General features: G+C 60.1%; 1 protein-coding gene across 1 annotated transcript in view; it reads left to right on the plus strand.

Moving 5' to 3' along the window:
- The first annotated feature begins 3275 nt into the window (after positions 1 to 3275).
- NTN3 (netrin 3) overlaps positions 3276 to 10933 on the plus strand; it is a 24615-nt gene continuing 16957 nt past the window's right edge. The window contains exon 1 of the mRNA XM_009324233.1: positions 3276 to 4242. Within this exon, the coding sequence (XP_009322508.1) occupies positions 3276 to 4242 (967 nt within the window). The remainder of the gene's footprint in view (positions 4243 to 10933) is intronic.

Consider the following 10933-nt stretch of genomic DNA (forward strand, 5'->3'; position numbering starts at 1 on the left):
GGATAATGGGGTGAGCCGAGCGCGGAGCGTGCGTGCCTGTGTGTGGTCTCAACGGATGATAATGATTTCCATTCATGCCCTGCCTCCGCAGCGCTGATGCGCCGCTGGGCGAGCGTTGGCTCCCTGGCGGCTGCTCCCCGGCAGGAGCAGAGCCCCTGAAAGTTGGGCACTGAATCTCTGGGCTTGTGCTTTTGTATGGCTGGTGGGAGGGACGGAGTTTCCCATCGGGGCAGGGAGGGCGGGCAGGAGGTGCTCGTTCCTCCCATGCACTCCAAAAGCAGCGGTAACCCCGGCCCAGGTCCTAGACCTGCTGCTCCTGCCCTGCTCATAACACCTTCGCCTCTGGGCTCTCCCCTTGCTGCTGTTGGGTGCTGGTGCTGTCTCTCTTCCCTGGGCAGGGTTTTTCCAACACCTTCGCATCTTACCAAACGGGGAATTAAAAGGCCTTTGCAGGTGGCACACCTGAGCGTGGCCCTACTTGTGTCCCCTTGCTGCCATGTGGCAGAGAGGAGGTGGAGGGCGGAGATTTCTCCTTGGCAGGGTTTAGCCTTGTTCGATACGCTCTGAGTTGCCCTGGGGTGGATGGATGCAGCTGCTGAGGCATCCCTGGGGGTTTCTCCTCTCTCCTCCCAGTGCAGAGGTCTTCCCACAGGGTTGTCCCCAAGCTACGTGCTGCCCTGGGGCTGGTGGGATGCGAGGTGGTGGTGGCTGTACCCCTCTGTGGGGTGTGCGGTGGGATGGGGATGATGGGTGAGCTGGCAGCATCACAGGAGCGAAGGAGCTGTGCTGGGTGTCTGCAGGTATGTGCGTGGCCAGGTCTTGCTGGGCATTGCAGGGCGTCCGTCAGCATTTTGCAGCCTGCTGTGCTGCGTGTGAGTACAGGAGCAGGGCCCTGCCCGTGGGCTGGCAGGGGCTCTGTCTCGCTGCTCGGCACCAGGCAGGTGCTGGGGATGGTCCCGTCAGGATTGCGCTGGGGGGGATTAACCGGGCGCTGTCTTCACTCAACAGTTCCTGGACAGGCAGACGCTGGGGAGCTTGCAGCAGCCGCGGCATTGCCTCCTGCCTGGGAGGCAGCTGCCTGCAGTGGGGCCGGGGGTCCCGGCAGAGCCCTGTGGGCTGCCCGCAGCAGGGGATGCTCTTCACAGCCTGGTGCTTGCGACACGGTGCTTCCTTCGCTGCGGTGACTGCTACGTCCCTGCTGCTCCCCTCTCTACTTCCACAGCCCTTGCCTGCATGCTGTGCCCCTCGAGTCGGGGGTTCCCAGTGCTCGGCGTGTCCCAGGGTCAGCATCCCTTGTCTTGCTGCCTGACGGTTGCCCAGCCACCGAGCCATGGGCTGGCGTGTCCCCGAAAGGCTCTGCAGCCCTGCCGGATAGCGGGGGATGTGCTGCTGGGGCAACGGAGAGACCACCAAGGGAGCCGCTGATTTTTCAGCAGTGAGCATCTCCTTTCCCATCAGCAGAGGATTAAGCAGTGAGGAAACAGCACGGAGGTGGCAGGGCTAGGATTTGTCCTGGGGGAGATGTCCAGGGATGGGCTGAGACCCCTGTCCCCGCTCCCCACTCAGCGGGCACGGGCTCTGGCGCTGGCTGCCCGGCTGAGCGTGGCTGGGAAGGGAGGAGCTTCCCCCCATTAGCGGTTTGGCAGCCCGGAGAGAGGCAGCTTTCTTCCACAGCCATGGGCTCTTTTTTTTTTTTTTTTTTTTTGTTAAAGGGGGAAAAAAAAATCCTTTTTTTTTTTTTTTTTCTTTTGGCTAAAGGGGAAAAAAAAACCCCCCAAAATCCCGGATCATTTGAAACAGGCTGTCCCCTGCCAGCCTCCTTTGGCCGGAGCGGGCAGCTGGACAGGCAGGAGCAGTGCTGGGGGCTGTAGATGGGGAGCAGAGCATCTGCCGCTCTGGGTTGTGCAGCTGGCACCGGGCTTCATTCCTGAGGGTGAAGTGCAAAACCCAAGTCATCCCGTAAGGATTTACTAGTGGGAGAGGGGACGATGGGGGGATCCCCTCCACCTGCCCTGGCCGTGGCATGGGCTGGTAGAGGCCAGAGAACCCGGCTTGGTGGCTGGGGCGGGCAGCGCTCAGCACAGTCCCTCCAGCCAAGCACGTGGGATGGCAGGGCTGATGCCATCGGCCCAGCCGGGCAGCTCAGGGGTCTACCGCCAACTGCAGCGCTCAGGGACGTTCTCCAGTGAATGTGTGAGCTGTGGCTGCTCACACGATGCTCAGGATGGGGCATGGCTGATCTGCATCTTGCGGGATGCTCCTGCTGCAGCCAGAGCCGGTGGGAGGGGACGTGACCTCCAGTCCCTCTTCCACCCTACAAGTCAGCGGCGTGGGAGATGGGCCACGTCCCCTGGAAGCCACCCAGCGTCCCCTGGCCCTGTGCTGCGGCTGCCGGGAGAGGAGCCCAGCCAAGCCCTGCATTTGGCCCTTGCTTTTCCCTCCATTAACAGACAGGCTAGACCCAAACCTGGTTTTCTTGGGGGTGAGGCCAGAATAACCTCCTTTTGCCAGGGGGAATACACGGGTAGCGTGGCACTGGGATTTGGAGGGGATCCAGCCCCTGGCTTGGAGAAGCCACCGTGCCCGTGGCCAGCAGGATGCTGCCGGGGCTATGGCATGGCAGGGAAGTGGTGCCAGCCCTGGCTGAGCCCTGGGGCTTCATCCTGGCGAGCTCCTGCCTGTTGCAAAACATCCCACAAGGTGTTTTTGCTGCTGCTCCTTTCTCCCACGCTGGCGGGAGCTGTTTCGGGCTGCGGTTGGATAAGGTGGGTTTTGCAGCTACTGTCACAGCTGAAAGGTCTCCCCAGCTCTTCTCCGCCACCTCTCCTCGGCAGCTATGTGGTGATGGGGGTCTCTGAGCTGTGTGTGACAGCCAGGGCTGCTGGCAGGCGTGAATGTTCCTGTTGCCCCCAAGACAGTTCGTAAGAAGCCAGGGAAGGGCTGGACCCTGCTTTCAACCTCCTCCTTCCAAAGCTCAGCTCCTTCTGCCATTTCCCACAGTATTTCACTCCTGCTGGCGAGCGGCGAGGGATTGCTGTGCATAAGGCACCGCAAAGTAATCGCTTCCCTGCCCCGCTCCCAGGATGCTGCATCAGTAGATGTGGGGTGGGAAGGCGTGCAGAGATCAAGGGCCAGACGTGGGGGTGTTCCCCATCCCTTACCAGCCTCCCTGCATGGGCAGTGCTGCGGCTTTGCCGCTCCCGGCAGGGCTGCCAGCGCCATTCACTCTCTTTGCTTTTGCCCCAGGGAGGAGCCGCTTCCCTCACCCCGGGAGGATGGAGGTCCTGCAGCTCCTGCGCCAGCTCCTCACCACCGCCATGCTGGGCCTCTCCCAGACAGTGAACCCCTTCGTGGCCCAGCAGACCCCCCCAGACCCTTGCTACGATGAGAGCGGCGCTCCTCGCCGCTGCATCCCTGAATTCGTCAACGCTGCCTTCGGGAAGGAGGTTCAAGCCTCCAGCACGTGTGGGAAGCCCCCGACACGGCACTGCAATGCCTCGGACCCCCGCCGAGCCCACCCGCCTGCCTACCTGACCGACCTCAACACCGCCTCCAACATGACGTGTTGGCGCTCGGAGACCCTCCACCACTCGCCCCAGAATGTCACCCTCACCCTCTCCCTCGGCAAGAAGTTCGAGGTGGTCTACGTCAGCCTCCAGTTCTGCTCTCCCCGGCCTGAGTCCACCGCCATCCTCAAGTCCATGGACTACGGCAAGACCTGGGTGCCATACCAGTACTACTCCTCCCAGTGCCGTAAGATCTACGGCAAACCCAGCAAAGCCACCGTCACCAAGCAGAACGAGCAGGAGGCCCTCTGCACTGATGGCCTCACCGACCTCTACCCCCTCACCGGTGGGCTCATTGCCTTCAGCACCCTTGACGGGCGACCCTCCGCCCAGGACTTCGACAGCAGCCCCGTGCTCCAGGACTGGGTGACGGCCACTGACATCCGCGTGGTCTTCAGCCGCCCCCATCTCTTCCGTGACCTGGGCGGTCGGGATGGTGGTGAGGAAGAGGGTGGCACCGGCTCGACCCCCTATTACTACGCGGTGGGGGAGCTGCAGGTCGGCGGGCGCTGCAAGTGCAATGGGCATGCGGCGCGCTGCGTGAAGGACAAGGAGCAGAAGCTGGTGTGCGACTGCAAGCACAACACGGAGGGTCCCGAGTGCGACCGCTGCAAGCCCTTCCACTACGACCGGCCTTGGCAGCGGGCCAGCGCCCGTGAGGCCAACGAGTGTCTGGGTAAGTGATTTTTAAATATTTTTTTTTTTCCTGGGGCTGAAACCCCAAAACAGGTCACTGGGGGAGGAAGTGATGGGTGCTGAGCTGAAGCGATGGAGCGTGCTTGTCCAGAGATGCTGGGGAGCGTCCCCCTCGCTGGAGGGCTGGGAAGGGCTCGAGCATCTGCCCTGTCCCTGCTGCGGATGCCCCTCCGGAGGTGCGGTGGTGTGGTGTGGCCATGAGCCAAAGCACCAAAAACCCTCCAAAAAAATCACCGGTGTCTTCCAGTTCATCAGCAAACCTTGGTGTGGGATGCGGAATGCCTGGCTGGGGGTAGCCTGCCTGGGCAGCAAACCTGCTGTCCCTGGGCTGGGACGGGGAGTCATGGCGGTCCCCTGCCAGATGTGCTTTGGGGCAGGGAGCAGGCAGCAAAACCTGGCAGAGATTAAGGAAATACTTGAGATACCCCGATTCAACATTTTGTCATTTGTGTTCAGTCTGGCATGGCGCTTTGCGTGGCGGTTTTAGCTTGTCTGCGCTTACAAAGGTTTCCATGAGTTAAAAAAATTGTCATCGAAATGAAACATTTCCAAAACATCAAACTGGCGTCGCTTGGCTGTCCTGCTCATGAATCTTTGTGGGATTTTGGTGGAGGCTTTTGCCTTTTGTCCTGATTTGGGATGTGGTTGGGGGATGCCAGAGCCCTGTGAAGGTCTGGGAGAGGGAGGAACAGCCTCTCGCTCCTCCTGGACCAGAGCCCGAGTCCCAGGGGGTGGCGGGAGGATGGAGACAACGGAAAGCCATACCATTAATCAACCCCTGAAAGGCTCAGTGGATGTGCCAGAGGTCAGAGGGACTTGTTAGTATTTGTGATCGATGTCTTGTTGAGATCCCAGCTGTCGGCTTAAATATATGTATGTTACAGCGGATTTCTTCTAAGAATGGCTAAAAAGGCAGCAGATTCAAAGCAAGTGCCGGAGCCGATGCTTTAAACCACCTCACGCCCTGTGGGAATGTGTCAGCCCTCGCATTTTCCCGCTTGTCTCAGAGCAAAGTTTTGGAGCAAAGCTCGGGGGGGGAAAAAAACCAAACCCTGAAATCCACACCCTGCCCACGGCTGCTCTCTCCGGCTGCCGGCAGGTCAGGCAGGGGAGGGCTCTGGCTGGTGGGTGAACCCGTGGAAACCCCCTGGGACAAAAGGAGGACCCCGAACCGATGGCTTCCTCCCTTGTGGCACCCCAGGCCGCATCCTCCTTGCTGCCAAATCCTCCGGTAAAGCAGCGTGATGACAGTGGAGGTGGCCCTACCGGCACAAAAGGGGTTAAACCGGAGTAAGCTCATTTTGGGGGAGCGTCTGCAGATCTCCTGTCTGTCCGTACATCTTGTCCATCGCAGGGTGAGGGTCCCGCTCTGCAGCGCCGTGCTCCTGAGCATCCCTGCCCCCCAGCTGCGTCACCCTTTTGGCAGATGGGGCTGAAAAGATAAACGAGGGAGAGCAGAGGAGGTGGGGGTGTGGTGCGGTCCCTTCAAGCTCCCCCCTGACAAGCCCCAAGCACAAAGACCCTTCCCCGAGCTGCGTGTGAAAGTAGTTTTTCCTGTTGATTCGCTCCCCTTCTTTCTCCCTTTCCCCTCTTGGGCTTTGTGCCCTCTCTGAAGGGACCTGAAAGAGCTTCTCCATCACCCGCCTTCGAAGGGCTTAGTGGCTGAAAGCTGGATTAGCTCCCCGAGCCTTCCCCTCTGTGCCTTTCAACAATGACATCTCCCCAGCCAGCACGAACAGACGCAGCAATTAGCACCAATTAAAAGGAGAGGCCGCCCGGGAAGTTCCCTTTGCTCAGCCCAGGGGCTGCGGGGTTTCGGACTCTGGTCCTGCGGCCTGGCATCGGTAATGCTGGCTTGTGGTGGTGGATGGTCATGCGTGGCCAGGCAGCGGGGAGGAGGAGGAGGAGGAGGAGGGTGGATGGATGGATGGATGCAGGAGCTTGGCAGCCCAGTGCCGGCTGAGGGTCAGGGTCAGGGGGCTGCAGCACCCCAAAAGTGGATCTGGATGGAGCCACGGGGCTGGTACAGCCTCAGGTCGTGTTGGGATGTCACCTCTTGGCTCTGTGCTCCCCAGCGCCCTGCGTGGGGGTTTGTCCCCCTCCAGTGCACGGGAGTCTCTGCCTGCTCCGGCATGGGGACAAACTGATGTCCTGCACCATGTCACGGTGCTGGGACATCCATCCACGCAGCTGGAGGTGAGGACAAACCTTGCTTATTTCACAAGAATTTCTGCCTCTAGCTGGTGTGGGGAAATGCAGAGGTGAAACAGCCCAGTGACGCCTGAGGTCTGAGCATCGGCACGGGGCGTGACCCGACCGCGGCTGCCGTAGGGTGGCCGATGCGTTCGTGGGGACATCGCCATGCTGCAGTGTTACGGGGGCCAGCATGACTTTGGCAAGCAGGCAGTATTTGGGGATGTCGCAGCCAGGACGGCGACAGTGGATTTGCCACACTGCCAACTTGGCAAGAGGGCATGGTGCCAGCACCGTGCCGCAGGGTGCGTGGCCCCGTGCCTGGTGGTTAGAGAGCGGTGCCATTGGTCCATGGGCACAGGGGGCTCTCCCGACACCCCAAAAGGGCTGCGTGTCCCGCAGGGAGCTTGCCCTGCCAATAATGGGATGCTCTGTGTACCCTCTGGTGTGCCCTGCCCGAAACAGGGGAAGGAGAAGGGCAGGAAAGAGAGAGATGTGTCCCCATTCATGTGTCCCCCCCAGTTTTTAGCCTGGGTCAGGCTCAGTGAAGGATAATCCTGGCAGAGCAGCCGGCAGAAGCATGATTGCCGAAATCCCGAGCCCCCCCAGGTGATGCATCAGCTTTATTCTTGCAGACTCGCACCTCCTCCTTCCCACCGCCGCTGCTGGTCCCTGCCTGCACACGCGGAGCTGCTCGGGGCAGCCCGGTCACCCCCTCGGCAAGCTGTCCTAGAAACACCCGGCCTGGGGAAGGGGGGGAAGCGGATTAGCACAAGGCAGCCACTGGAAGTAATTGATGCACTCGCTGGTAATGCGGGAGCTCTTGTTCCCTTTGTGGCCGCCGCGGCGGGAGCGCTCCCCAGAGCACCGGGATAATGCATGGGGCTCGCTTTGATCTGGGGGGCTCGGCAGGGAAGGGGCTGCTCTGTCCTGGGAAGACCTTGCTGGCTGCTGCTCCCTCCACTTCAGGCTGGGGGGCTGTGGCAATCAGTCGGGGACGCCAGTGCCTGAAAACACCGATTCCCGGAGCGGTGATGGGATTTAGAGGATCCCATGTGCTTTCCCTATGTCCTCTGCCCCTTCCTGTACATGTTTGCTCTCTTTTTCTATCTCAATGCTTCCCATGCAAAAATTATCTCGGAAATCCCCCAGTGAGCTGGCCTGGGCTGTTTTACCCCGTGGAGCAGGATCTGTGTTGCTGACGGCCTGTTGGCAGTCGCATCTGCAGCCCCTTCCCTTGCCGCATCCCCCCCAGCGGGATGCTCCTCACCCTCTCCCCGGCAGATGTGCTGGGAACCGGCGGGTTCCCAGCAGCGCCAGCCACAGTCCTTCCCCAGGGAGAGCAGGGGGGAGTGGTTCGGGGTAGGCGATGGCTTTCGGAGGTGGGCGAGTGGGCAGCATCCCCCTGCCACCCCTGCCTGGGCACCTGCTCCCCATGGGTGCAGCATCCCAGCAGATCTGGGTTGCAGGGGGGAGGCAGCCACCGCGGCGGAGGGGTTTAACGCTTGTCTGACCATCCTGAGTCCTGCTCCTCCCGGGATGGGGCTGGAGTGGCTCAGCCTTGTCCTTTGCACCGCTGTTCTCAGCTCGCAGCCCCTCGGAGAGGGCTCTTCGCTTCTGCTTCTCCTGCTTCTTGGCGGTAGAGGTGTAAGCCCTGGCCCCTCTCTCCAAACACCTTCCCCACGATGGAGGGGCAGTGCGGATGGGAGGGACGGGGCTTTTCTGGTCTCGGTTCCCGTCTTGGGGTGAAGGTGCAGCCCCATCCTGCCCCGCTGTCCCAGCCGGGCTTTCCTACAGCCAAAGCAGGGGTGCAGCTCAAATCCGCTGTGGGTTGGCAGCACCGGCCAGTCTGGGGTTTCACTGAGCCGGCTGCCTTCACTAATTATTCCCAGGGAACTTGTAGGGGCAGCAAGCCCCCCTCCTGTCCCACAGGCTCTGTCCCCTGCCACACGTGTGCCCCGGTGCACGGCACTGCCTGTCCTGTGGTGGGGTCCCTGCCCCAAACCCCCTTGTGCCATTGCCCCAGGCTCCTCCATCCAGAGCAGCCCAGAGCAGAAGAGGCTGTGGGGCGGCCAGGCCCTGGGCAGGGGTTCAAACACCATCAAAAGGGGGACAGAAGGTTACTCCATTGCAAGGAGTCGATGTTTAATTAGTCTATTATTGCAAATTATTAGATCTTGTGATTGTTTAATTGATCATATGATTGTTTAATTGGGCATACTGTACAAGGGCGGAAGCAAGCTACCACGTAATTAGCCCCAAACTGTGCAATTAAATTCTTATTAATACCCCAAACAGCAGGGAACATTCAAGCCTTTAATTAGTGATTAACAGGAGACAGACAGAGCTTGCAACCAAGTCAGCACTGAGGAACAGTGCAAGTATTTAGCCGGGTAAGAAGGGGGACCCGTCTGCCCCAATTAGCGCCGGATCGCTGCGCCGGGGGGGTGAGGGGACAGTCACGCGTGCTGGCGTGACCCTGTCCCCGAGCAGGGGACAGCCACCCATCCCAGCGTGGCCAAGCCCAGCCAGGTCCCCGTGTCGTCTGGCCGGGATCACACCAAAATCTCGGCTTGGCTCCTAATAAGCTGGCGGCAGTTTGCTGACACCCAGCCCGGGCTGGGAGCAACAACCCAGGGCGTTCAGCATCGCTGCCTGCAGGCAGAGGGCACGATGCTGGGCAGCAAGAGGAGGTTTCTCCCCAAAAGCCGGCTTCGGGAGGATCTGCAGCATGTTCCCAGGGAAAGGTGGCCCCGGGGCTGACGGGGACGTGCCAGCCAGGAGGGCCCTCAGCCCACGGCAGGGTCGGCGATGCCGTGAAAAGGCCCCGGCCAGTTACTCTCTCGCCAATTAAAGCGGAGGCAGAGAGGGACCCGCGCTGAGGGCGGCGAATCGTTTACCTGACCTTTCTCCTCTGCTGCCCATCGCCTCCCCTCTGGGCTGCCGTCCCCTCTCCTTCCCCAGAGGATGCCGGGGGCTCGCGGGGGCAGCCCCGAGCATGCCCAGTGGGACAGCAAAGCTGCCTTTTGGGGTGACCCAACTGGTCTTTCAGTGATGCAAGGGAATAACAAGGCCTCTCTAGCCCCCAACAATTGCTCCTTTGCCGATGTGTGTCTGCCTCAGTTCAGTGGCACGAACCACCCCGGCTTGTCCCTGTCCTGTTATCTGGTGAGTGCAAGAGCAGCCTGGATGTCGGGGTACTTCACCGCATCTCTCCTGGCCCCGGCAAAGCCTGGCCGAGCGTCGGCATCCCTGGCACAGCAGCATCCTAGACTGCCTGGGACCACGGGCAGTATTTGCTGCTCTCCCTCCCGGCGCCGCGTCCCAGCACTTAGCCCTGTGTCAGAATTTGCCTCCAAAGTCCCTATTTTTCACTGGCACCGGGGAAAAAAAAATGAGCTCAAAAGGCACAAGCCCCCAAAGGCACCTACCGCCATGCCGGAGTGTTATTTTGATGCCTGCCATGTGATTTTTACACTAATCTCATAACACGGGGGAGCTCCGGGGGGAGCTGGGGTTTGAGCGCATGGTGCCGGCAGCACTGAGGCTGGCACCAACCTTTTGCTCAAATCATTTAAGCTTCCGAAAAGGCCCTTTTTTAGGGTTGGGGTTTGCTCCGGCTTTCTTCCCCCAGCGTCTCTGAGGCCGGAGCAACAAGGCAGGCGAGGGAGCGTTTGATCTGCGCGGACTGAAGCTCCCACCAGCGCTGTGCCGGCCGGGGGGGAGGCAACTTCACACGACCGCCAAGCCAGGCCTAAGCAGTTAAATCTGGGCTGACACGTTAATGAATTTCACAGTACGCCTGGAAAAACTCTCACCCAACCTCAATTTACCAGCATGGGGAGGGGGCTGGGGCTGGGGGAGGAGGGTGCCGCGTTTTGCCAAAGGAAATCTTGTTCCCATTATCTTTTTGCGAGAGTGTTAAGCAGGAACGGGCATTGCTTTGCCTTTTTATCTCGCACACGTGGAATCGGGCAGGGGGGGCTGCATGGTTCCTGTGGCTAGTGAAAAAGTAGCGTGCGTGTGTGTTTGCAGGAGCGTGCACGTGTGCGTGCGCATGTGCAAGCATCTGTGCGTGCATATTCATGCACGTGTATGTACGCACACACGAGCATGTGTATGAATGTGCGTGCTTGCACATGTGAGCACGCGTGTTTGTGTGCATGATTTGTGTGTGTGCTCGTGTGACAGTGTATGGATATTTCTGCACATCTGTGTGCATGCACATGCATGTGTGCACGTATGTGTGCACATGTAACGGTATGTAGATGTTTAGGTGCACATTTGTGTGTATGCATGTGCACATGTACATGCTTGTGTGCACATGAGCTTGTGTGTGTGCTTGTGCATATTTGTGTGTGCACACGTGTGCACGTGCACGCATGGGTTGCTACGTGGGCTTCTTTGTGTGTGTGTGCGCGCGCGTGCACAGGATAGAGCCTTAAATATAGGGAATCTGGGGGCTCTGTTGCTGACGC

This window comes from Pygoscelis adeliae, unplaced genomic scaffold (assembly GCF_000699105.1).
Source record: "Pygoscelis adeliae isolate BGI_AS28 unplaced genomic scaffold, ASM69910v1 Scaffold505, whole genome shotgun sequence".
Lineage (NCBI taxonomy): Eukaryota > Metazoa > Chordata > Aves > Sphenisciformes > Spheniscidae > Pygoscelis > Pygoscelis adeliae.